Below are 25,931 nucleotides of genomic sequence, written 5' to 3'. Positions count from 1 at the left end.
TGTGTGTGTGTGTGTGTGTGTGTGTTTACGTTGAGCAGCTGTGTGTACGAGCAGCTCAGGCGATCTAGAGATTCAAGCAGTCAGAGATGAGCTACAGCTGGCCCTCAGAAAACAAAGAGAGACTGAGGTAAAGCACACATCAAATCATGTCATTTTTATTTGTATATCACTTTTCACAATCCATGTCCTAAACTTTGGAAACGCCAATGTGTTCATTGAATAAATTAGAAAGGTTATTTGAATACTTATTACCATGGTAATGATGTGCCAGGAGCTATATACAAATAAACAAACTTAAGCTATAAACAAACTTCTTTCTTTTCATTTGTCATCTTCCGCAATATATATGTTTACATCATATTTAAGTGACAGATCTCAGACTGTAAGAATCGGCACAGTAACATCACAGCCACGAGTGTGTTCCATGGGAGTTCCACAGGGCAGTATTTTAGGTCCTTTACATTTCCTTATGTATATTAATGATCTTCCTTGTGTTTTGAATTTTTCTAGTTCTTTGCTATATGCTGATGACACTGTTATTTTTCTTTCTGGTTGAACACTATGGTGGTATGGTAGTGGTTATCAAGCGGGGGCAATAAAACAAAAACAATACAAAAAAAGATTTAAAATAAGCTAAAACAACCAAACATCAAGGCAGTTCTAGACCTAGAAAATCATTTAACCTGTTAAGCTGCAACCCCACTTTTGAAAAATCCCTAGAAATGACATACCCAAACTGAAACAGATACAGTTCATGAACCCCTTTGTACTAAAAGCACAAGTATGATCTCATTTGAAAGCTGACACCTGGCAGTTTATTGTAAATGTAGAATTAATTATTGTCATAATGAAAAAAATTGTTATAAATAGCTTCAAAGTTTTGTAAAGTTATTAGAAATTTATTTTTATGAAACATCCTCATGAAAATAAAATTGAAGTTGGCTCTGTAGCAATCTAGAAATGCACTACAGCTAAAGCCACGTCTAAACATTTTATATTTAAAACCTAAAAGGTTTCAAACCCTAATTTCTTTTATCAAAGTTCTCACTTCACATTTGAAACTGTATCAAATGACCTTCTTGAATAAAGAAACATTTCAGTAAGCATTCCTATTTAGAAAAATCATAAAAGAATAACAGTTAGGTGGCAGGTGCACCTAGAGCTAGCTAGCATGTTAGCTTAGCACACCTTCAATACACGACAATATATATGAGATTAAAACCATGTTTGTGCTCCAAACTTACTTTATAACGCAAGTCGAGTGTTTTAAATAATCTTCTGTGATCTAATTTGGCTTCAGATAAAAAAATCAGACAGAAAATATATTATTTTATAGTATTCTGCACGATGATAAAGTCTATATACATTAGCATTACATTATAAATATAATCTATTATTATGAAAATACCTGGCATGGCTTGAAGAACACAGGTAAATCAAATATCATTGCAATCATGTTTATTGTCTTCAAAATGTCTTTATCTGCATGTTACAGCGATCTCTGTTAGCTGTGTGTGTGTTCGAGGCTTCCTGGAATGTCACATGATCATGGCTCTTCTTCATGTTCCATATATGGACTATTACTGTGCATATAGCACCATCAGGCTATTGGTATGAATTGAAAACACAGTAAATCAGAGTACCAAACGCTCATAAAGATTACATTGACGCATTTGGGTATAAATTCAATAAATATTATTCCTGTCTATAGAAATATGATGTAAATCTATGAGAATCTATCAATATTTCTCCAAATCTGCACATTTTTGAGCTAAAGCCCTGAGGGACGTTGTTTTGTGAATCGCTTTCATGACGACAGCACAGTTTTTTTATGAATGGGAGAGGCTGACACGCATAATTCATATTAAAGGTATCGACTCATTTTTTCATTTCATAACTCCTGACACAAATTAAGACATAACTGTCACTATGAGTTTCTCAGAATACAATAGTGGTCAAATACTGAAACTTGAGTCTTATATCTTTTTAATGATGTATAGTTTATCAAGGTATAACATTGAATCTGATAGTAACTTTGAACTAAATAAAAAAAAAAAACGCTTCGCGCACTGGCAACGGTTAACAGGTTAAACACCATGGATGTTCTTATACATTTAATTAATATACATTTGTCTAATTATATGAAATTATAAAATATTAGTAAAAATCCTTTTCCAGTGAATCATGAACAGCTGGAAAAGTCACAGAGCCTTCAAATATTGTTGTGGACAATGGAGGGGTTTGGAGTCAAAATGGTTGACAAAAAACTGACTTAATTGTTTCTCTGTCCTTTTGTGTTTGTGTGTTTGTGTGTGTGTGTGTGTGTGTGTGTGTAGCGGGAGCTGTCAGAGTTGCGCTCTCTTCTGGCTGCGAGGCATCATGACACATTGAGCTCTGATCAGCAGGTAAGATCATGAATTACCGTCCTGTACATGAGTGCAAGTAGTATATGTGTGTGTGTACTCATGTTGTGTGTGTGTGTGTGTGTGTATGTGTGTGTCAGTGTGTCCTGCAGCATCTTGTGTCGGAGCAGCAGGCGCTGAATGAAGCTCTGAGAGCCGAGAAGAGTCTTTATCAGTCGCTCAGAGGGGTCCAGAGTCCAGCAGACAGGTCAGAACACAAGCACATATCCATAATATCAGTGTGTGTGTGTGTGTCCACGACATTGATGATATCCATCACTCATGATGTTGATTTGTCTGTGTATGAATGTGTTGTTGAAATTGTGCCGTTTTCGTTTAGGAATGCACTAAAGTTTTAAGGAGGAGTTCAGGAATATTCTGTAATTTTCTGACCATCATGACATTCTAAACCTGTATGTCTGTTTCTTCTGTGGATCACAAAAGACCGACAGTGTATTTGTGTTCAGTCGAGCTACAGTCATCACTCATAAAAACATAAAAAAGAACCATAATAGCCCTATCGTGCACTGTATTCCATGTCTCCTGAAGTCAAGTATGTTTCTGTGAGGTTCTATGAAGTTTTTCACGGTTCAACAGCTTCTGTTTAATGTGTGATGTCATCGATAAAACAGAAGAAAGTAAGTCACGTGTATGATGATACAAATGTTGACAGAATGTTGATTTCTACCTGAACTCCTCCTTTAAGACCTGAAGCTGTGAATGTTCAAAGTGAATGTTCTGTTGTAACCTGTGTGTGTTAGAAGTGAAGGTTCTGTTGTAACCTGTGTGTGTGTTAGAAGTGAAGGTTCTGTTGTAACCTGTGTGTGTGTTAGAAGTAAAGGTTCTGTTGTAACCTGTGTGTGTTAGAAGTGAAGGTTCTGTTGTAACCTGTGTGTGTGTGTGTTAGAAGAGAAGGTTCTGTTGTAACCTGTGTGTGTTAGAAGTGAAGGTTCTGTTGTAACCTGTGTGTGTTAGAAGTGAAGGTTCTGTTGTTACCTGTGTGTGTTAGAAGTGAAGGTTCTGTTGTAACCTGTGTGTGTTAGAAGTGAAGGTTCTGTTGTAACCTGTGTGTGTGTTAGAAGTGAAGGTTCTGTTGTAACCTGTGTGTGTTAGAAGTGAAGGTTCTGTTGTAACCTGTGTGTGTTAGAGGTGAAGGTTCTGTTGTAACCTGTGTGTGTGTTAGAAGTGAAGGTTCTGTTGTAACCTGTGTGTGTTAGAAGTGAAGGTTCTGTTGTAACCTGTGTGTGTGTTAGAAGTGAAGGTTCTGTTGTAACCTGTGTGTGTTAGAAGTGAAGGTTCTGTTGTAACCTGTGTGTGTTAGAAGTGAAGGTTCTGTTGTAACCTGTGTGTGTGTTAGAAGTGAAGGTTCTGTTGTAACCTGTGTTGTGTGTTAGAAGTGAAGGTTCTGTTGTAACCTGTGTGTGTGTTAGAAGTGAAGGTTCTGTTGTAACCTGTGTGTGTGTTAGAAGTGAAGGTTCTGTTGTAACCTGTGTGTGGTTGAAGTGAAGGTTCTGTTGTAACCTGTGTTGTGTGTTAGAAGTGAAGGTTCTGTTGTAACCTGTGTGTGTTAGAAGTGAAGGTTCTGTTGTAACCTGTGTGTGTGTTAGAAGTGAAGGTTCTGTTGTAACCTGTGTGTGTGTTAGAAGTGAAGGTTCTGTTGTAACCTGTGTGTGTGTTAGAAGTGAAGGTTCTGTTGTAACCTGTGTGTGGTTGAAGTGAAGGTTCTGTTGTAACCTGTGTTGTGTGTTAGAAGTGAAGGTTCTGTTGTAACCTGTGTGTGTAAGAAGTGAAGGTTCTGTTGTAACCTGTGTGTGGTTGAAGTGAAGGTTCTGTTGTAACCTGTGTGTGTTAGAAGAGAAGGTTCTGTTGTAACCTGTGTGTGTGTTAGAAGTGAAGGTTCTGTTGTAACCTGTGTGTGTGGTTGAAGTGAAGGTTCTGTTGTAACCTGTGTGTGGTTGAAGTGAAGGTTCTGTTGTAACCTGTGTTGTGTGTTAGAAGTGAAGGTTCTGTTGTAACCTGTGTGTGTGTTAGAAGTGAAGGTTCTGTTGTAACCTGTGTGTGTTAGAAGTGAAGGTTCTGTTGTAACCTGTGTGTGTGTTAGAAGTGAAGGTTCTGTTGTAACCTGTGTGTGTGTTAGAAGTGAAGGTTCTGTTGTAACCTGTGTGTGTTAGAAGTGAAGGTTCTGTTGTAACCTGTGTGTGTGTTAGAAGTGAAGGTTCTGTTGTAACCTGTGTGTGTTAGAAGTGAAGGTTCTGTTGTAACCTGTGTTGTGTGTTAGAAGTGAAGGTTCTGTTGTAACCTGTGTGTGTGTTAGAAGTGTAGGTTCTGTTGTAACCTGTGTGTGTTAGAAGTGAAGGTTCTGTTGTAACCTGTGTGTGTGTTAGAAGTGAAGGTTCTGTTGTAACCTGTGTTGTGTGTTAGAAGTGAAGGTTCTGTTGTAACCTGTGTGTGTGTTAGAAGTGAAGGTTCTGTTGTAACCTGTGTGTGTGTTAGAAGTGAAGGTTCTGTTGTAACCTGTGTGTGGTTGAAGTGAAGGTTCTGTTGTAACCTGTGTTGTGTGTTAGAAGTGAAGGTTCTGTTGTAACCTGTGTGTGTAAGAAGTGAAGGTTCTGTTGTAACCTGTGTGTGGTTGAAGTGAAGGTTCTGTTGTAACCTGTGTGTGTTAGAAGAGAAGGTTCTGTTGTAACCTGTGTGTGTGTTAGAAGTGAAGGTTCTGTTGTAACCTGTGTGTGTGGTTGAAGTAAAAGGTTCTGTTGTAACCTGTGTGTGGTTGAAGTGAAGGTTCTGTTGTAACCTGTGTTGTGTGTTAGAAGTGAAGGTTCTGTTGTAACCTGTGTGTGTTAGAAGTGAAGGTTCTGTTGTAACCTGTGTGTGTGTTAGAAGTGAAGGTTCTGTTGTAACCTGTGTGTTTTAGAAGTGAAGGTTCTGTTGTAACCTGTGTGTGTGTTAGAAGTGAAGGTTCTGTTGTAACCTGTGTGTGTGTTAGAAGTGAAGGTTCTGTTGTAACCTGTGTTGTGTGTTAGAAGTGAAGGTTCTGTTGTAACCTGTGTGTGTGTTAGAAGTGAAGGTTCTGTTGTAACCTGTGTGTGTTAGAAGTGAAGGTTCTGTTGTAACCTGTGTGTGTTAGAAGTGAAGGTTCTGTTGTAACCTGTGTGTGTGTGTTAGAAGTGAAGGTTCTGTTGTAACCTGTGTGTGTTAGAAGTGAAGGTTCTGTTGTAACCTGTGTGTGTGTTAGAAGTGAAGGTTCTGTTGTAACCTGTGTGTGTTAGAAGTGAAGGTTCTGTTGTAACCTGTGTGTGTTAGAAGTGAAGGTTCTGTTGTAACCTGTGTTGTGTGTTAGAAGTGAAGGTTCTGTTGTAACCTGTGTGTGTGTTAGAAGTGAAGGTTCTGTTGTAACCTGTGTGTGTGTTAGAAGTGAAGGTTCTGTTGTAACCTGTGTGTGGTTGAAGTGAAGGTTCTGTTGTAACCTGTGTTGTGTGTTAGAAGTGAAGGTTCTGTTGTTAGCTGTGTGTGTTAGAAGTGAAGGTTCTGTTGTAACCTGTGTGTGTGTTAGAAGTGAAGGTTCTGTTGTAACCTGTGTGTGTGTTAGAAGTGAAGGTTCTGTTGTAACCTGTGTGTGTGTTAGAAGTGAAGGTTCTGTTGTAACCTGTGTGTGGTTGAAGTGAAGGTTCTGTTGTAACCTGTGTTGTGTGTTAGAAGTGAATGTTCTGTTGTAACCTGTGTGTGTAAGAAGTGAAGGTTCTGTTGTAACCTGTGTGTGGTTGAAGTGAAGGTTCTGTTGTAACCTGTGTGTGTTAGAAGAGAAGGTTCTGTTGTAACCTGTGTGTGTGTTAGAAGTGAAGGTTCTGTTGTAACCTGTGTGTGTGGTTGAAGTGAAGGTTCTGTTGTAACCTGTGTGTGGTTGAAGTGAAGGTTCTGTTGTAACCTGTGTTGTGTGTTAGAAGTGAAGGTTCTGTTGTAACCTGTGTGTGTGTTAGAAGTGAAGGTTCTTTTGTAACCTGTGTGTGTTAGAAGTGAAGGTTCTGTTGTAACCTGTGTGTGTGTTAGAAGTGAAGGTTCTGTTGTAACCTGTGTGTGTTAGAAGTGAAGGTTCTGTTGTAACCTGTGTGTGTGTTAGAAGTGAAGGTTCTGTTGTAACCTGTGTTGTGTGTTAGAAGTGAAGGTTCTGTTGTAACCTGTGTGTGTGTTAGAAGTGAAGGTTCTGTTGTAACCTGTGTGTGTTAGAAGTGAAGGTTCTGTTGTAACCTGTGTGTGTGTTAGAAGTGAAGGTTCTGTTGTAACCTGTGTTGTGTGTTAGAAGTGAAGGTTCTGTTGTAACCTGTGTGTGTGTTAGAAGTGAAGGTTCTGTTGTAACCTGTGTGTGTGTTAGAAGTGAAGGTTCTGTTGTAACCTGTGTGTGGTTGAAGTGAAGGTTCTGTTGTAACCTGTGTTGTGTGTTAGAAGTGAAGGTTCTGTTGTAACCTGTGTGTGTAAGAAGTGAAGGTTCTGTTGTAACCTGTGTGTGGTTGAAGTGAAGGTTCTGTTGTAACCTGTGTGTGTTAGAAGAGAAGGTTCTGTTGTAACCTGTGTGTGTGTTAGAAGTGAAGGTTCTGTTGTAACCTGTGTGTGTGGTTGAAGTGAAGGTTCTGTTGTAACCTGTGTGTGGTTGAAGTGAAGGTTCTGTTGTAACCTGTGTTGTGTGTTAGAAGTGAAGGTTCTGTTGTAACCTGTGTGTGTTAGAAGTGAAGGTTCTGTTGTAACCTGTGTGTGTGTTAGAAGTGAAGGTTCTGTTGTAACCTGTGTGTGTTAGAAGTGAAGGTTCTGTTGTTACCTGTGTGTGTGTTAGAAGTGAAGGTTCTGTTGTAACCTGTGTGTGTGTTAGAAGTGAAGGTTCTGTTGTAACCTGTGTGTGGTTGAAGTGAAGGTTCTGTTGTAACCTGTGTTGTGTGTTAGAAGTGAAGGTTCTGTTGTAACCTGTGTTGTGTGTTAGAAGTGAAGGTTCTTGTAACCTGTGTGTGTGTTAGAAGTGAAGGTTCTGTTGTAACCTGTGTGTGTGTTAGAAGTGAAGGTTCTGTTGTAACCTGTGTTGTGTGTTAGAAGTGAAGGTTCTGTTGTAACCTGTGTGTGTGTTAGAAGTGAAGGTTATGTTGTAACCTGTGTGTTAGAAGTGAAGGTTCTGTTGTAACCTGTGTGTGTGTTAGAAGTGAAGGTACTGTTGTAACCTGTGTTGTGTGTTAGAAGTGAAGGTTCTGTTGTAACCTGTGTGTGTGTTAGAAGTGAAGGTTCTGTTGTAACCTGTGTGTGTGTTAGAAGTGAAGGTTCTGTTGTAACCTGTGTGTGGTTGAAGTGAAGGTTCTGTTGTAACCTGTGTTGTGTGTTAGAAGTGAAGGTTCTGTTGTAACCTGTGTGTGTAAGAAGTGAAGGTTCTGTTGTAACCTGTGTGTGGTTGAAGTGAAGGTTCTGTTGTAACCTGTGTTTGTTAGAAGAGAAGGTTCTGTTGTAACCTGTGTGTGTGTTAGAAGTGAAGGTTCTGTTGTAACCTGTGTGTGTGGTTGAAGTGAAGGTTCTGTTGTAACCTGTGTGTGGTTGAAGTGAAGGTTCTGTTGTAACCTGTGTTGTGTGTTAGAAGTGAAGGTTCTGTTGTAACCTGTGTGTTAGAAGTGAAGGTTCTGTTGTAACCTGTGTGTGTTAGAAGTGAAGGTTCTGTTGTAACCTGTGTGTGTGTTAGAAGTGAAGGTTCTGTTGTAACCTGTGTGTGTTAGAAGTGAAGGTTCTGTTGTAACCTGTGTGTGTTAGAAGTGAAGGTTCTGTTGTAACCTGTGTGTTAGAAGTGAAGGTACTGTTGTAACCTGTGTGTTTGTTAGAAGAGAAGGTTCTGTTGTAACCTGTGTGTGTGTTAGAAGTGAAGGTTCTGTTGTAACCTGTGTGTGTTAGAAGAGAAGGTTCTGTTGTAACCTGTGTGTGTTAGAAGTGAAGGTTCTGTTGTAACCTGTGTGTGTTAGAAGTGAAGGTTCTGTTGTAACCTGTGTGTGTTAGAAGTGAAGGTTCTGTTGTAACCTGTGTGTGTGTTAGAAGTGAAGGTTCTGTTGTAACCTGTGTGTGTTAGAAGAGAAGGTTCTGTTGTAACCTGTGTCTGTTAGAAGTGAAGGTTCTGTTGTAACCTGTGTGTGTTAGAAGTGAAGGTTCTGTTGTAACCTGTGTGTGTTAGAAGTGAAGGTTCTGTTGTAACCTGTGTGTGTGTTAGAAGAGAAGGTTCTGTTGTAACCTGTGTGTGTTAGAAGTGAAGGTTCTGTTGTTACCTGTGTGTGTGTTAGAAGTGAAGGTTCTGTTGTAACCTGTGTGTGTGTTAGAAGTGAAGGTTCTGTTGTAACCTGTGTGTGGTTGAAGTGAAGGTTCTGTTGTAACCTGTGTTGTGTGTTAGAAGTGAAGGTTCTGTTGTAACCTGTGTTGTGTGTTAGAAGTGAAGGTTCTTGTAACCTGTGTGTGTGTTAGAAGTGAAGGTTCTGTTGTAACCTGTGTGTGTGTTAGAAGTGAAGGTTCTGTTGTAACCTGTGTTGTGTGTTAGAAGTGAAGGTTCTGTTGTAACCTGTGTGTGTGTTAGAAGTGAAGGTTATGTTGTAACCTGTGTGTTAGAAGTGAAGGTTCTGTTGTAACCTGTGTGTGTGTTAGAAGTGAAGGTACTGTTGTAACCTGTGTTGTGTGTTAGAAGTGAAGGTTCTGTTGTAACCTGTGTGTGTGTTAGAAGTGAAGGTTCTGTTGTAACCTGTGTGTGTGTTAGAAGTGAAGGTTCTGTTGTAACCTGTGTGTGGTTGAAGTGAAGGTTCTGTTGTAACCTGTGTTGTGTGTTAGAAGTGAAGGTTCTGTTGTAACCTGTGTGTGTAAGAAGTGAAGGTTCTGTTGTAACCTGTGTGTGGTTGAAGTGAAGGTTCTGTTGTAACCTGTGTTTGTTAGAAGAGAAGGTTCTGTTGTAACCTGTGTGTGTGTTAGAAGTGAAGGTTCTGTTGTAACCTGTGTGTGTGGTTGAAGTGAAGGTTCTGTTGTAACCTGTGTGTGGTTGAAGTGAAGGTTCTGTTGTAACCTGTGTTGTGTGTTAGAAGTGAAGGTTCTGTTGTAACCTGTGTGTTAGAAGTGAAGGTTCTGTTGTAACCTGTGTGTGTTAGAAGTGAAGGTTCTGTTGTAACCTGTGTGTGTGTTAGAAGTGAAGGTTCTGTTGTAACCTGTGTGTGTTAGAAGTGAAGGTTCTGTTGTAACCTGTGTGTGTTAGAAGTGAAGGTTCTGTTGTAACCTGTGTGTTAGAAGTGAAGGTACTGTTGTAACCTGTGTGTTTGTTAGAAGAGAAGGTTCTGTTGTAACCTGTGTGTGTGTTAGAAGTGAAGGTTCTGTTGTAACCTGTGTGTGTTAGAAGAGAAGGTTCTGTTGTAACCTGTGTGTGTTAGAAGTGAAGGTTCTGTTGTAACCTGTGTGTGTTAGAAGTGAAGGTTCTGTTGTAACCTGTGTGTGTTAGAAGTGAAGGTTCTGTTGTAACCTGTGTGTGTGTTAGAAGTGAAGGTTCTGTTGTAACCTGTGTGTGTTAGAAGAGAAGGTTCTGTTGTAACCTGTGTCTGTTAGAAGTGAAGGTTCTGTTGTAACCTGTGTGTGTTAGAAGTGAAGGTTCTGTTGTAACCTGTGTGTGTTAGAAGTGAAGGTTCTGTTGTAACCTGTGTGTGTGTTAGAAGAGAAGGTTCTGTTGTAACCTGTGTGTGTTAGAAGTGAAGGTTCTGTTGTAACCTGTGTGTGTTAGAAGAGAAGGTTCTGTTGTAACCTGTGTGTGTTAGAAGTGAAGGTTCTGTTGTAACCTGTGTGTGGTTGAAGAAAAGGTTCTGTTGTAACCTGTGTGTGTTAGAAGTGAAGGTTCTGTTGTAACCTGTGTGTTGTTGAAGAGAAGGTTCTGTTGTAACCTGTGTGTGTTTGGAGTGAATGTTCTGTTTGTAACCTGTGTGTGGTTGGAGTGAAGGTTCTGTTGTAACCTGTGTGTGTTTGGAGTGAATGTTCTGTTTGTAACCTGTGTGTGGTTGGAGTGAAGGTTCTGTTGTAACCTGTGTGTATTTGGACTCCAGCAGCGCTGAGAAGACCCGAGCGCTGGACGAACAGCTTGACTCTCTTCAGGCGCTGCGGGAGCTGCTGGTAAACACACTGGAGATGAGTCGACACACGGCGCTGGCGATGGACCGACACACGGCGCTGGCGATGGACCGACACACACTGGAGATGGACCAGGCCGATTATGGAGGTGGGACACGGCAGAATTTGGCCTCCGGGCCTGCGGGGGGCACCGACGCTAATCTGAATGAAGCACTAGTCCAGCATGAAGGATCATAACCCGCCAGACCTGTGTGTTTTTACAGTATATATGTGTGTGTTTAATCCATTTTACCCAGTAGTCTGCCTGTGAATGGTGTGTGTGGTGTTGATGTTCTGTGTTCATTCATGATTTTGAGTTCACACACTTAACACACACCAGAAATGCCTTTATGTTCCATTTGAATTACACAGACTCGTTTTCTGAGAAGCAAATGTAGAAATATGCTGTTCTTCTGTACTGTGTGTGTGTGTGTGTGGGTTTCTAACTTTAAGCTCTGTTTCTGTGACACACACTGTACGAGACGATACTTTAGTGCCAAATGAAACTGATTTTACTGCATCATTCAGCTTGCATTGTTCTTGTAACTGCAAAAATGAAATCTATTTCATGTACTTCAAACTGAAAAGAAATAAATCTAAGCAGATTTCTTGGCCGAAACCCTTTTGTATTTTTTATTTTTTTATTATTATCTATTTCAAACTGTCAGAAATCCCTCTGAATCAGGATAGTTGCTTCCTCAGATTTCCTCCTCAGATTAAGATGAATGTAAACATCACAGGTGAGTGATGACGCAGTAGAAGACGCCACTAGTCACATGTTGTTTTGATTTATCATTTAACAGTTTAGCAGTCGTTCACACATGCATGCAAAGCGTTCATCACATCTGCATGGCTGTGACTGTGTGTGGTTTGATGACAATATGCAGATTTAAAATCATTAGCTGAACTATAAGATGAAACACCAAAGAAAGCATGCGCTGTTGAACTGGTACTGTTAACTGCATTACTCACACTGTATATTGCAGGATTTCACTGCTGGTTTAATAGGCCCCCTCGACTTTGAGTAAGTGAAATTATTTCTGACAGTGTGAGGACATTTACATTTATTCATTTAGCAGACGCTTTTATCCAAAGCGGCTTACAAATGAGAACAATAGAAGCAGTTAAACTAACAATAGGACAGCAACATGCAAGTGCTGTGACCCTTCTCAGTTTAATCTAACGCAGTACATGTATTTTTTTTATTTTATTTTTTTTATAAATAGATATAGAATAGAAGAGAAAGTGTTAGTATTAATGGATCAAGTGTTGCCGAAAAAGATGCATGTTCAGCCGTTTCTTGAAAATGGCTAGGGACTCAGCCACTTGGGTTGGGTTAGGCAGATCATTCCACCAGCAGGGAACAGTCATGGTGAAGGTCCGATAAAGAGATTTTGTGCCTCTTTGAGATGATGCACCACAAGACAACGTTCACTTGCAGAATGCAAGTTTCTGGATGGCACGTAAGTCTGAAGTAATGAGTTTAGGTAAAAGAGGACCAGGATATAACGTTACTTCTGCTTTAAATAAATAATAAGTCAATCTGATGTTTAGATCCTTGGTCTATCAGTCGCTCATCTCTTTATCAAATAATTCTGAAGGTCAGAGGTCACCCTAGGGCATTCCTATGTACCTTCTGTTGTGCCGGTGGCCATCATTACTGCTGATGGTTTAAACTCTAGCTGAGGCATTGTGAACCTTTGACATCTTAAACTAGCTGAACGAATGACTTTTATAACACCATCTCTGGGTCTTTGCACCATTATCAATATAAAACACGACATCTATATTTGTCTGTCAATATAAAACACTTAATTTATATTTATCTGTCAATATAAAATACTTAAACTATATTTATCTGTCAGTATAAAACACTTCATCTATATTTATCTGTCAATATAAAACACATCATCTATATTTATCTGTCAATATAAAACACATCTATATTTATCTGTCCTGCATGACAACATGCACAAATTTTCCATTCATACAGTTTATCACATTATTGTTGTTATACAGATCTGAAGATTTAAAGATGCCAATGATCCTTTGATGAGCATGAGTGGAATAAAGTCACTTTGATCTCTAGTGTAACCAGTGCCGCTGCTAGCCATTTTGGTGCCCTAAGCATAATTCCTTTATGATGCCCCCCACCCCGACCCCGAGAAAAAAAACGTTTGTTTTTGCCAGTTTAACTTTATATTACCAAACATAAAACTCAATACCAATAACACAATAGCGGCATCACAGTATAAAACTTAAGAACACTAAAAAGAGAAAGTAAAATCTTCACAGCTTTGCTGACTTTGTAAACATATGTAGAATAACCAACACACACTACACATTTGAAAGTGCAAACTTTTCTTCAGTAAACAGAATAGAAAAATAAAAAAATTCTTAAAATAATCCAGACATGTTTTTCCCAAATTCAATGTCACTTTGAATAAATTACATTTATTAGACAAAATATTCAAACAAAGAATCTCATACTGGAAAAAATTATAAACATTTAAAACTGAAAGCATGGCAGCCAAGGAGTTCTCCCCCTTTATTCCTTATGTATCAACTATTTGATAAATATAATATAATATAATATAATATAATATAATATAATATAATATAATATAATATAATATAATATAATATAAAAGCATAATAGAATGAGGTGCAATAATGCACACAATTAAACAGTATTGTTTGCTTTATATCATTCATAATGACATTTTATATTTTTTATATATTTAACAGGAATTGTTAGCCTACCATGTGCACTGAACTGACTGCTAATGTTAACTGTTACTGAGAAAGTATCAACCACCGTCACGTCAAAATAAACCATAAACTACTGCTCAATATCTAAAGAAAGATAGTAAAGAAAGTAACAGCTAGCTGGCGTCTGTTATTTGTATTGCTTTGTATTAGGTAATGTTTAACAGTAAAATCTCAATTTAGCTTGCACCGAAGTTATAAGTTAGAAATAACATAAGTCAGCAAGTTCGAGGCGCGTTAGCAGCAGCACATGCAGCACATTTCCCGTATTTAAGAATGATTAAACATGGACTTACCTGCAAGTGATGCACGGGCATCATCTCGCAGTTTCCTCTTCTTTCTTTTCTCAGATCCTAACTCCTGCTGTCTTTTAGGGGCCATTTCCAAAAAAGTTGCCTACTGTCTGTCTGTCAAACTTCGTCCGCGCGAACGCGAACGCGTCCTTCGCAAAGGCGCCCGCGCAAACAACCGGCACGGACCATGCAACGCGGGGGGGGCAGTACTTTCTAGACTAGAGCAATTAAATTATCTTGTTCCCCCTTTTTTGTTACATAATAATGGCTAAAATGTGCCTAATAATATTTCTATAGGCTAATGAAATAATATCGGCATTATAATTTTTTTTTCATTAGGCTATTTTTGGTGCCCCCTCAGCACTTGGTGCCCTACGCACAGCGCGTGATGCGCGTGGTGGGAGCGGCGGCGCTGAGTGTAACTGCTTATCTGTAGTTCATAGTTAGTTTCATATTCTAGCAGTACTACAGTAATCTTTCTTTCTTTCTTCTTTCTTTGCTACTGTAGTTTCAGGCCTTTTATGTATCTAGAATGGCAGAGCAGAAAGTAACTGTAAAGGGATTGTTCCCACAGAAATAATCTTTCTGTCATCATTACTCTCATTATGACTTTCTTCTGTGAAACACAAAAGAAGAGCTTTAGAGAAACACAAACACTGACCTCCACTGACTTTCATTGAATGGTCAAAACAAAACACTGTGACAAAGGAACCTGTGGGAGGGAGGGAGGGAGGGAGGGAGGGAGGGAGGGAGGAAGGGAGGATGGGAGGAAGGGAGGAAGGGAGGAAGGGAGGATGGGAGGAAGGGAGGATGGGAGGAAGGGAGGATGGGAGGAAGGGAGGATGGGAGGATGGGAGGAAGGGAGGATGGGAGGATGGGAGGAAGGGAGGATGGGAGGATGGGAGGAAGGGAGGATGGGAGGAAGGGGGGATGGGAGGAAGGGAGGAAGGGAGGAAGGGAGGATGGGAGGAAGGGAGGATGGGAGGAAGGGAGGAAGGGAGGATGGGAGGAAGGGAGGAAGGGAGGAAGGGAGGATGGGAGGAAGGGAGGATGGGAGGAAGGGAGGATGGGAGGAAGGGAGGATGGGAGGAAGGGAGGATGGGAGGAAGGGAGGAAGGGAGGATGGGAGGATGGGAGGAAGGGAGGATGGGAGGATGGGAGGAAGGGAGGATGGGAGGAAGGGGGGATGGGAGGAAGGGAGGAAGGGAGGAAGGGAGGAAGGGAGGATGGGAGGAAGGGAGGATGGGAGGAAGGGAGGAAGGGAGGATGGGAGGAAGGGAGGATGGGAGGAAGGGAGGATGGGAGGAAGGGAGGATGGGAGGAAGGGAGGAAGGGAGTGGGGATCAAGGGAGGAAGGGAGTGGGGATCAAGGGAGGAAGGGAGTGGGGATCAAGGGAGGAAGGGAGTGGGGATCAAGGGAGGAAGGGAGGAAGGGAGTGGGGATCAAGGGAGGAAGGGAGGAAGGGAGTGGGGATCAAGGGAGGAAGGGAGGAAGGGAGTGGGGATCAAGGGAGGAAGGGAGTGGGGATGAAGGAAGGAAGGGAGTGGGGATGAAGGAAGGAAGGGAGTGGGGATGAAGGAAGGAAGGGAGTGGGGATGAAGGAAGGAAGGGAGTGGGGATGAAGGATGGAAGGAAGGAAGGGAGTGGGAATGAAGTGAGGAAGGGAGTGGGAATGAAGGAAGGAAGGGAGTGGGGATGAAGGAAGGAAGGAAGGAAGGGAGTGGGGATGAAGGGAGTGGGGATGAGGGGATGAAGGGATGAAGGGAGGAAGGGAGTGGGGATGAAGGGAGGAAGGGAGTGGGGATGAAGGGAGTGGGGATGAAGGGATGAAGGGAGGAAGGGAGTGGGGATGAAGGGAGGAAGGGAGTGGGGATGAAGGGAGGAAGGGAGTGGGGATGAAGGGAGTGGGGATGAAGGGAGTGGGGATGAAGGGAGTAGGGAGGAAGGGAGTGGGGATGAGGGGATGAAGGGAGGAAGGGAGTGGGGATGAAGGGATGAAGGGAGTGGGGATGAAGGGAGGAAGGGAGTGGGGATGAAGGGAGTGGGGATGAAGGGAGTGGGGATGAAGGGAGTAGGGAGGAAGGGAGTGGGGATGAGGGGATGAAGGGAGGAAGGGAGTGGGGTTGAAGGGAGGAAGGGAGTGGGGTTGAAGGGAGGAAGGGAGTGGGGTTGAAGGGAGGAAGGGAGTGGGGTTGAAGGAGGGGTTGAAGGAGGGGATGAAGGAGGGGATGAAGGAGGGGATGAAGGAAGGAATAAGGGGGGAAGGGAGTGGGGATGAAGGAGGGGATGAAGGAAGGAATGAAGGGAGGAAGGGAGTGGGGATGTAGGATGGAAGGAAGGAAGGAAGGAAGGAAGGAAGGAAGGGAGGAAGGGAGGAAGGGAGGAAGGGAGTGGGGATCAAGGGAGGAAGGGAGGAAGGGAGTGGGGATCAAGGGAGGAAGGGAGTGGGGATCAAGGGAGGAAGGGAGTGGGGATCAAGGGAGGAAGAGAGGAAGGGAGTGGGGAGGAAGAAAGGAAGGGAGTGGGGATTAAGGAAGGAAGGAAGGAAGGAAGGAAGGGAGGAAGGGAGGAAGGGAGTGGGGATGAAGGATGGAAGGAAGGAAGGAAGGAAGGGAGGAAGGGAGGAAGGGAGGAAGGGAGGAAGGGAGGAAGGGAGTGGGGATCAAGGGAGGAAGAGAGGAAGGGAGTGGGGAGGAAGAGAGGAAGGGAGTGGGGAGGAAGAGAGGAAGGGAGTGGGGAGGAAGGGAGTGGGGATTAAGGAAGGAAGGGAGGAAGGGAATGGGGATCACGGACGGAAGGGAGGAAGGGAGGAAGGGAGGAAGGGAGTGGGGATCAAGGAAGGAAGAGAGGAAGGGAGGAAGGGAGTGGAGAGGAAGGGAGTGGAGATGAAGGGAGTGGGGATGAAGGGATGAAGGAAGGAAGGGATGAAGGGAGGAAGGGAGTGGGGAGGAAGGAAGGAGGGGAGTGGGGATGAAGGAAGGAAGGAAGGAAAGGCAGCAGGACAGAAGAATGGATGATAAACAGGTTTGGCTGGAGATTAGGCTCTGGAAACACAAATAATCGGAGACGTAGAGAGACAGAATGAGGCGACGACTCAAATAAAGGAGTGTGTGAGGAGGAATCTGAATGTCTGCGATGTTTCCTTCCAGAATTCAGCAGTGATGAAGATGAGGAAGATCCTGACAGCAGTGATGAAGATGAAGAGTTCACCGACAGCATCGAGGACGATGACATCACACTCACGGCTCAGAGTCTGAAGAGCGCTCAGGTAATGAGAGACACACACTTGCTCAGCATCAGTGATCACACACTCCTACTGATGCTCTGGTCTGATGAAGGCCACACTTTACTGTGAAGACCACGGGATAATCAAACGTTTGTTTAATTCACACCTAGCTGTAAGCTCCTTTATCTTTATACTTGTAAAAGAAAGTGTCATTAACTCATAAACACAGTTAAATGTAAACCTTCTAAAAATCTAATATTCCTTATAAATTGGCACTTCTCTTTGATATGTTCCACCTGACTCCCTGTGTTGACAGGAAATGCATCAGCACACATAGGAAAGAAAGCAGGGCTGGCTGAGCCATTTCATGGATTCTTTAACACTATTAGGAGTTATTGTAGTTCACTGTGTTTTCCTGTCAGAGAGCCGAGGAGGGTGCCAGGCTGGTGATGTCCCAGAATGCATCAGAGGGGGTAAGATGTGACGAGGTGGAGAGAAATCGAGACGAATGTAAGACAGTTGAAGTGACGGCCCAAGCTGATTCCTCACTTACTCACGTCAGGTATAACTTCCATCAGCTTCACACACACACACACACACACACACACACACACACACACACACACACACACACACACAGACACACATACATCAGCTTCTGTCTGCTGCTCTGATGTGTCGTATCTCTGCTCTCGTAGAAACACACCTGAAGAACATGTTGCACTGGATCACAGTGAGTCTGGATCAGCAGTGAAGGAGGTGTGTGTGAGGAGTCGAGACCTGGAGAAGCGTGAAGCAGACCGGAGAAACTCCCATGAGCCTCAGAGAGATTACCGTATGTTCAGCGAGGAAGAGGAGGAAGAGTCTGATTATGAAGATGGAGAGGAAGATGTACGAGCGCATCGAGGGAAGCGCAGGCCGCCGTGTGTGAAGCTGCGGGAGAGCAGGAGGAAGAGGAGGTGCACCAGACCACACTCACTGGACCTCGGAGCACTGCTGTCACACACACCTGCAGCTCAGGTAACCAATCACTAATGCTGTCACACACACCTGCAGCTCAGGTAACCAATCACTAATGCTGTCACACACACCTGCAGCTCAGGTAACCAATCACTAATGCTGTCATACACACCTGCAGCTCAGGTAACCAATCACTAATGCTGTCACACACACCTGCACCTCAGGTAACCAATCACTAATGCCGTCACACACACACCTGCAGCTCAAGTAACCAATCACTAATGCTGTCACACACACCTGCACCTCAGGTAACCAATCACTAGTGCTGTCACATACACCTGCACCTCAGGTAACCAATCACTAATGCCGTCACACACACACCTGCAGCTCAAGTAACCAATCACTAGTGCTTTCACATACACCTGCACCTCAGGTAACCAATCACTAATGCTGTCACACACACGTGCAGCTCAGGTAACCAATCACTAGTGCTGTCACACACACCTGCAGCTCAGGTAACCAATCACTAATGCTGTCACACACACCTGCAGCTCAGGCAACCAATGACTAATGCTGTCACACACACCTGCAGCTCAGGTAACCAATCACTAATGCTGTCACACACACCTGCAGCTCAGGCAACCAATCACTAATGCAATCACTAATGCAATCACACATACCTGCAGCTCAGGTAACCAATCACTAGTGCTGTCACACACACCTGCAGCTCAGGTAACCAATCACTAATGCTGTCATACACACCTGCAGCTCAGGTAACCAATCACTAATGCTGTCACACACACCTGCACCTCAGGTAACCAATCACTAATGCCGTCACACACACACCTGCAGCTCAAGTAACCAATCACTAATGCTGTCATACACACCTGCACCTCAGGTAACCAATCACTAGTGCTATCACAAACACCTGCACCTCAGGTAACCAATCACTAATGCCGTCACACACACACCTGCAGCTCAAGTAACCAATCACTAGTGCTTTCACATACACCTGCACCTCAGGTAACCAATCACTAGTGCTTTCACACACACCTGCACCTCAGGTAACCAATCACTAATGCTGTCACACACACGTGCAGCTCAGGTAACCAATCACTAATGCTGTCACACACACCTGCAGCTCAGGCAACCAATCACTAATGCTGTCACACACACCTGCACCTCAGGTAACCAATCACTAATGCAATCACTAATGCAATCACACACACCTGCAGCTCAGGTAACCAATCACTAATGCTGTCACACACACCTGCAGCTCAGGTAACCAATCACTAATGCTGTCATACACACCTGCAGCTCAGGTAACCAATCACTAATGCTGTCACACACACCTGCAGCTCAGGCAACCAATCACTAATGCAATCACTAATGCAATCACACACACCTGCAGCTCAGGTAACCAATCACTAGTGCTGTCACACACACCTCAGATTCACTTCCTGTCAGTTCCAAGATGGCGCCTGTGTTTGGCTTTGCCTCTGTGGCTGGTTGTTCGTCCCGATTCATTTTGTTTGTTTTCTGCGCTATATTGCTACTAAGTTTGTCAACAAAAGTTGTGTCTACTGCATGGGTGTATGATCGCCAAACATTGCTGTTAATCTGATCTTCCATGGTGGAGTGCGGTGACGGATATATCTGGAGTGGTATTGACAAGTTTGCAGCCCCGTTCGCACGTCCGACTGGAACTGCTGCCTGTATGCGGCATGAAGAGGGCCTAATACGATCTACAAATAGACGGCGGAGAAAGCGAGGAAAAAGGGCAGGGAGACAGATTCATCTGAAAAAACTCTTTAAACTGGGGATCTTGGACTGCGACTACAGACCTTCATGTCTTTATTCTGTCTTCCCTGATGTCCCCATGGCTCTGGTTCCGGTGTACCAGAGAAACTCTACCTCTTGTCGTGGTGTGTGTTTGCTGCATCTGAGGTCGTTGCCACGAGCCTCTTTCTCTGTTTCGGATGTTCCTGCACCGCTCAGGATGGGTCTGATAAATGCCCGTTCAATTGCAAACAAGTCTCTTCTGCTCAGCGATTTATTTACCTCCAAAAGCATGGACTTCATGTTGCTTACGGAGACTTGGCAACGGAATATGGAATACTATCACTTAAATGAACTCTGTCCTATGGACTGTAATTTTATCAGCACGCCAAGACTCACAGGTCGGGGTGGAGGTCTTGCTGTGGTTTTTAAAAAACTTTTTATCTGCCAGTCAGTGAGCGCTGACACGTACTCTTCTTTTGAACTACAGGTGACTAAGGTGGGTCGCTCGAATTCATTTTACTGTATTCTAGTTTACCGGCCACCTGGGCCAGTGGCCTCTTTTCTTATTGATTTTTCTGATTTCCTATCATCTATTATTAAGCTGGATAGAGTGATTATTGCTGGCGATTTTAATATCCATGTGGATGATGATACTTGTAAAAATGCTTCTGAATTTGTAAATATTACTGAATCTTTTAACTTCACTCAGCATGTCTTTGGCCCTACGCACAACAAGGGACATACGCTCGATCTTGTCTTTTCTTATGGTGTAAATATTAATAATGTCTGTATCGAAGATGTACTTATTAGTGATCACAATTGCATCTTTTTTGATCTTGTGTGTGACGAGGATCCTCTCCCTGCTAAACGAGAGTCCTTTTCACGTTTGATTAACCAGCGTACTGTTGAGAAATTTTCAGCCGCATTCGACTCAAGCTTGGTTCTTATTTCGAATGATGTAGACGCTTGTGCACAGGCTTTTAATGATCACTGTACTCTGCTGTTGGACAAAGTGGCACCTTTTAAAACTAGAGAAATTTCATCTGTTAATACATCACCGTGGATGAATGATGCCATTCGCAGCTTAAGGCGTGTTTGTCGGAGAACTGAGCGCTTATGGAAAGCGACTCAGCTACAAGTTCACCGCTTGTATCTTAAAGAGCTCTTTATGGACTTACACGAAATGATTAAAGAGGCTAGAGCCTCTTATTTTACTAATCTGATTTCTGCCTGTAAAAAGAATCCAAAAGCTCTCTTTGAAACTATTAACAACATTGTTTCTCCAGCTGCATGTATTGTCCCTGTGTTTTCAAATGTTGACTGCAATCACTTTTTGTTTCATTTTGTGGACAAGGTTAGAGCTGTCAGGGCAGGCTTGGTTCCATCAGCAAACCATCATATAGTTAAAGATCACAGACCTTCAATACTGGACTCCTTCTGCCCCATTACCCTGAATGACATAATTAAATTAGTGGGCACGATGAAACCATCTCAAAGCCCTGTTGATATTTTACCTACTACTTTGCTTTTAAAATCCATAAATCATCTTGGCCCATGTTTGGTTTCAATTCTAAACCTATCTCTTCAGCTGGGCCAGGTTCCTAGCTGCTTTAAGCATGCTGTTGTTCAGCCTATCTAAAGAACAATCTTGATGCAGCTTCATTTAAAAACTATAGGCCTATTTCTAAATTGCCCTTTCTTTCCAAAATTTTAGAAAAGGTTGTCGCGAACCAGCTAAATAATGTTTTGGATTCTCATAATATCTTTGATAAGTTTCAGTCTGGTTTTCGTAAAAATCATTCAACTGAGACTGCCCTCCTTAGGGTTTCAAATGATATTTTGATGGCTGCTGATGGGGGTAAATGCTCTGTGCTGGTTCTATTAGATCTTAGTGCAGCGTTTGATACCGTGGATCACTGCACTATGATTGATAGACTGAAAACAACTGTGGGCATTACTGGATCAGCTCTGGATTGGTTTTCCTCCTATCTTTCAGACAGGAGTTTCTCTGTGTCCGTAGGAACATATATGTCAGACTCTGCTCCTTTGTCATGTGGTGTGCCCCAAGGTTCTGTGCTTGGCCCGCTGCTGTTCAGCCTGTATATGCTTCCTCTTGGGAAGATTATTGGTAGCTTTGGAGAAATATCATACCATTGTTATGCTGATGGTATTCAATTATATTTATCTTTTAGCCCTGATAGGTTGGACAAACTGTCCTTGTTGCACAATTGCTTAGCCTCCATTAAAAATTGGATGGCAGACAACTTTCTGCAACTAAACCCAGACAAAACTGAGGTGCTGATTTTTGCACCGGACAACATTATTCCTAGGATTAGGCAGGCAATTGGGGCTCTATCATCCTCGGACTGTAATGTTGTGCGAAATTTGGGTGTCATTTTTGATAAATCTATGTGTTTTAGCAGTCATGTTAAATCTGTGGTTCGTTCCTGTTTTTTCCATCTCAGGAACATCGCTAAGATTAGATCTGTGGTTTCCAAAAAAGAGATGGAGATGCATATTCACGCTTTTATTTCTTCTCGTCTTGATTTTTGCAATGTACTGTACACTTGTTTAAACAAATCCTCCATGGACAAATTGCAAGTGGTACAGAATGCAGCTGCAAGACTTTTGAATAAGACCAACAGGAGATCACATATTACACCTATACTTAAGGCTCTACATTGGCTTCCAATTAGTTTTAGAGTACAGTTTAAAATTTTAACCATTACTTACAGAGCCTTGCATGATCAAGCTCCCTCTTATATCCAGGATATACTGCATGTATACACTTCTGGTCGCTCTTTGAGGTCTTCAGGCCAAGACCTTTTAACTGTTCCTAGAACACGTTTTAAAACAAGAGGTGACCGAGCCTTTTGTGTGGTGGCTCCAAGGCTCTGGAACTCTCTTCCATTAGCCTTGAGAGCTTCGGACTCCGTGGAAGCTTTTAAAAAACGCCTTAAGACGCATCTTTTTAGACAAGCATTTAATTAGCAATATGGTTTTTTATGTTTTTGTGTATGTGTATATTTGTATGTTATGTGTATGTGTATATCTGTTATGTGTATATTTTAATTTTGTGAAGCACTTTGTGACCTTTTTGTCTGTGAAAAGTGCTATAGAAATAAAACTTACTTACTTACTTACCTGCAGCTCAGGTAACCAATCACTAATGCTGTCACACACACCTGCACCTCAGGTAACCAATCACTAATGCTGTCACACACACCTGCAGCTCAGGCAACCAATCACTAGTGCTGTCACAGACACCTGCAGCTCAGGTAACCAATCACTAATGCTGTCACACACACCTGCAGCTCAGGTAACCAATCACTAATGCTGTCACACACACCTGCAGCTCAGGTAACCAATCACTAATGCTGTCACACACACCTGCAGCTCAGGTAACCAATCACTAATGCTGTCACACACACCTGCACCTCAGGTAACCAATCACTAATGCTGTCACACACACCTGCAGCTCAGGCAACCAATCACTAATGCTGTCACACACACCTGCACCTCAGGCAACCAATCACTAATACTTTCACACACACCTGCACCTCAGGCAACCAATCACTAATGCTTTCACACACACCTGCAGCTCAGGCAACCAATCACTAATGCTGTCACACACACCTGCACCTCAGGCAACCAATCACTAATGCTTTCACACACACCTGCAGCTCAGGCAACCAATCACTAGTGCCGTCACACACACACCTGCAGCTCAGGTAACCAATCACTAATGCCGTCACACACACACCTGCAGCTCAGGCAACCAATCACTAGTGCCGTCACACACACACCTGCAGCTCAGGTAACCAATCACTAATGCCGTCACACACACACCTGCAGCTCAAGTAACCAATCACTAGTGCTTTCACATACACCTGCACCTCAGGTAACCAATCACTAATGCTGTCACACACACGTGCAGCTCAGGTAACCAATCACTAGTGCTGGTTCAGCCTGACCTGTTAAGTCACCCTTACCCTAACCCTGACCTGGTTAACTGTCATATAGCGAAGTGCAGACTGTAGTACCCATTGGGTCTCGTTCACTGATATTATTTATGTCGAACACACACACTTCAGCTATGCAGCGTGTGTGAAGCTTTCAGTGTGTTTGCTTTATAATCAGGATGAAGAAATGGAGAGAGAGGTCGAGGGCGACAGCAGCGGGTCGAGCGGCGGAGGAGGCGGAGCTGTCGGGTTCTGGCAGCATGTGGAGGCGGGGCTTCGGGAGCAGGCGGAGCGTCTCCGTAGCGACCTGGCTGTCAGTCGTCAGGAGAGCCACGAGCTGCAGGAGAGACTGATGGTGTCAGAGGCGACAGTGCATGCGCAGGCCGAACAGCTGAACGACTACAGAGAGCTGCTCAGTGAGGACACACACACACACACACACACACACACACACATACACACACACACACTCACTCATGCTGTCATACAGAAGTAAACATGGAGGCCAGTGAAGTCAGCATGAGGAGGAGAAAGTGAGCAAAGCTTTTCTAATATAATTTTCCCCCAAGTTTTGCTTCATTGAATCTGTCACCCAAATCTTCCTGAATTCTTACATTTCACCATCCGTCCACTGACTACTATACATTCAATACGATACATACCGTAAACATCTGATAACATCGCAAACTTTCCAATATGACTGGTCAGATTGAAGTTTCATTGCAAAACATTAGAGCTGTATCTAATTTAAGTTTTAAATCAGAATCATAAAGATCAGATTCCATCTGGTTATGAAAAACACAGATTTGAGTCTGAACGCAGCCTAGTCATAGACACAGCTGCAATTGTGCTGTCTGATCTGGTCTCTGTCTGTTGTCTGTCTGATCTGGTCTCTGTCTGATCTGTTCTCTGTTCTCTGTCTGATCTGGTCTCTGTCTGTTCTCTGTCTGATCTGGTCTCTGTCTGATCTGTTCTCTGTTCTCTGTCTGATCTGGTCTCTGTCTGTTCTCTGTCTGATCTGTTTTCTGTCTGATCTGTTCTCTGTCTGTTTTCTGTCTGATCTGTTCTCTGTCTGTTTTCTGTCTGATCTATTCTCTGTCTGATCTGGTCTCTGTCTGTTGTCTGTCTGATCTGTTCTCTGTCTGATCTGTTCTCTGTTCTCTGTCTGATCTGTTCTCTGTCTGATCTGGTCTCTGTCTGATCTGTTCTCTGTTTTCTGTCTGATCTGTTCTCTGTCTGATCTGGTCTCTGTCTGATCTGTTCTCTGTTTTCTGTCTGATCTGTTCTCTGTTCTCTGTCTGATCTGTTCTCTGTCTGATCTGTTCTCTGTCTGATCTGTTCTCTGTTTTCTGTCTGATCTGTTCTCTGTCTGTTTTCTGTCTGATCTGTTTTCTGTCTGATCTGTTTTCTGTCTGATCTGTTCTCTGTCTGTTCTCTGTCTGATCTGTTCTCTGTTTTCTGTCTGATCTGGTCTCTGTCTGATCTGTTCTCTGTTCTCTGTCTGATCTGTTCTCTGTCTGATCTGGTCTCTGTCTAATCTGTTCTCTGTTTTCTGTCTGATCTGTTCTCTGTCTGTTTTCTGTCTGATCTGTTTTCTGTCTGATCTGTTCTCTGTCTGTTTTCTGTCTGATCTGTTCTCTGTTTGATCTGTTCTCTGTTTGATCTGTTCTCTGTTTTATCTGTTCTCTGTTTTCTGTCTGATCTGTTCTCTGTCTGTTTTCTGTCTGATCTGTTCTCTGTCTGATCTGGTCTCTGTCTGTTCTCTGTCTGATCTGTTTTCTGTCTGATCTGTTCTCTGTCTGTTTTCTGTCTGATCTATTCTCTGTCTGATCTGGTCTCTGTCTGATCTGGTCTCTGTCTGTTCTCTGTCTGATCTCTGTCTGTTCTCTGTCTGATCTGTTCTCTGTCTGATCTGGTCTCTGTCTGTTTTCTGTCTGATCTGTTCTCTGTCTGATCTATTCTCTGTCTGATCTGGTCTCTGTCTGTTCTCTGTCTGATCTGTTCTCTGCCTGATCTGGTCTCTGTCTGTTCTCTGTCTGATCTGTTCTTTGTCTGTTTTCTGTCTGATCTGTTCTCTGTCTGTTTTCTGTCTGATCTATTCTCTGTCTGATCTGGTCTTTGTCTGTTCTCTGTCTGATCTGTTCTTTGTCTGTTCTCTGTCTGATCTATTCTCTGTCTGATCTGGTCTCTGTCTGTTCTCTGTCTGATCTGTTCTCTGTCTGATCTGGTCTCTGTCTGTTCTCTGTCTGATCTGTTCTCTGCCTGATCTGGTCTCTGTCTGTTCTCTGTCTGATCTGTTCTTTGTCTGTTTTCTGTCTGATCTGTTCTCTGTCTGTTTTCTGTCTGATCTATTCTCTGTCTGATCTGGTCTTTGTCTGTTCTCTGTCTGATCTGTTC

General features: G+C 42.9%; 1 protein-coding gene across 12 annotated transcripts in view; it reads left to right on the top strand.

Moving 5' to 3' along the window:
- The window catches only part of LOC308696376 (myomegalin), a 108,604-nt gene that overhangs the window by 40,153 nt on the left and 42,520 nt on the right, over nucleotides 1–25,931 (top strand). For 11 of the 12 annotated variants that reach the window (XM_081375062.1, XM_081375061.1, XM_081375071.1 and 8 more), the window contains exons 18-25: nucleotides 39–127; nucleotides 2,337–2,405; nucleotides 2,504–2,610; nucleotides 10,478–10,650; nucleotides 16,754–16,872; nucleotides 17,253–17,392; nucleotides 17,529–17,850; nucleotides 23,713–23,950. In XM_081375062.1, the coding sequence (XP_081231188.1) occupies nucleotides 39–127; nucleotides 2,337–2,405; nucleotides 2,504–2,610; nucleotides 10,478–10,650; nucleotides 16,754–16,872; nucleotides 17,253–17,392; nucleotides 17,529–17,850; nucleotides 23,713–23,950 (1,257 nt within the window). The remainder of the gene's footprint in view (nucleotides 1–38; nucleotides 128–2,336; nucleotides 2,406–2,503; nucleotides 2,611–10,477; nucleotides 10,651–16,753; nucleotides 16,873–17,252; nucleotides 17,393–17,528; nucleotides 17,851–23,712; nucleotides 23,951–25,931) is intronic. The other variant, XM_081375064.1, reaches the window with a different exon arrangement.

Source organism: Scardinius erythrophthalmus (genome assembly GCF_964197995.2).
Source record: "Scardinius erythrophthalmus genome assembly, chromosome: 9".
Taxonomy (NCBI): domain Eukaryota; kingdom Metazoa; phylum Chordata; class Actinopteri; order Cypriniformes; family Leuciscidae; genus Scardinius; species Scardinius erythrophthalmus.
Note: the sequence above shows the minus strand (reverse complement) of the source record. Positions and strands in the feature narration are given on the sequence as shown.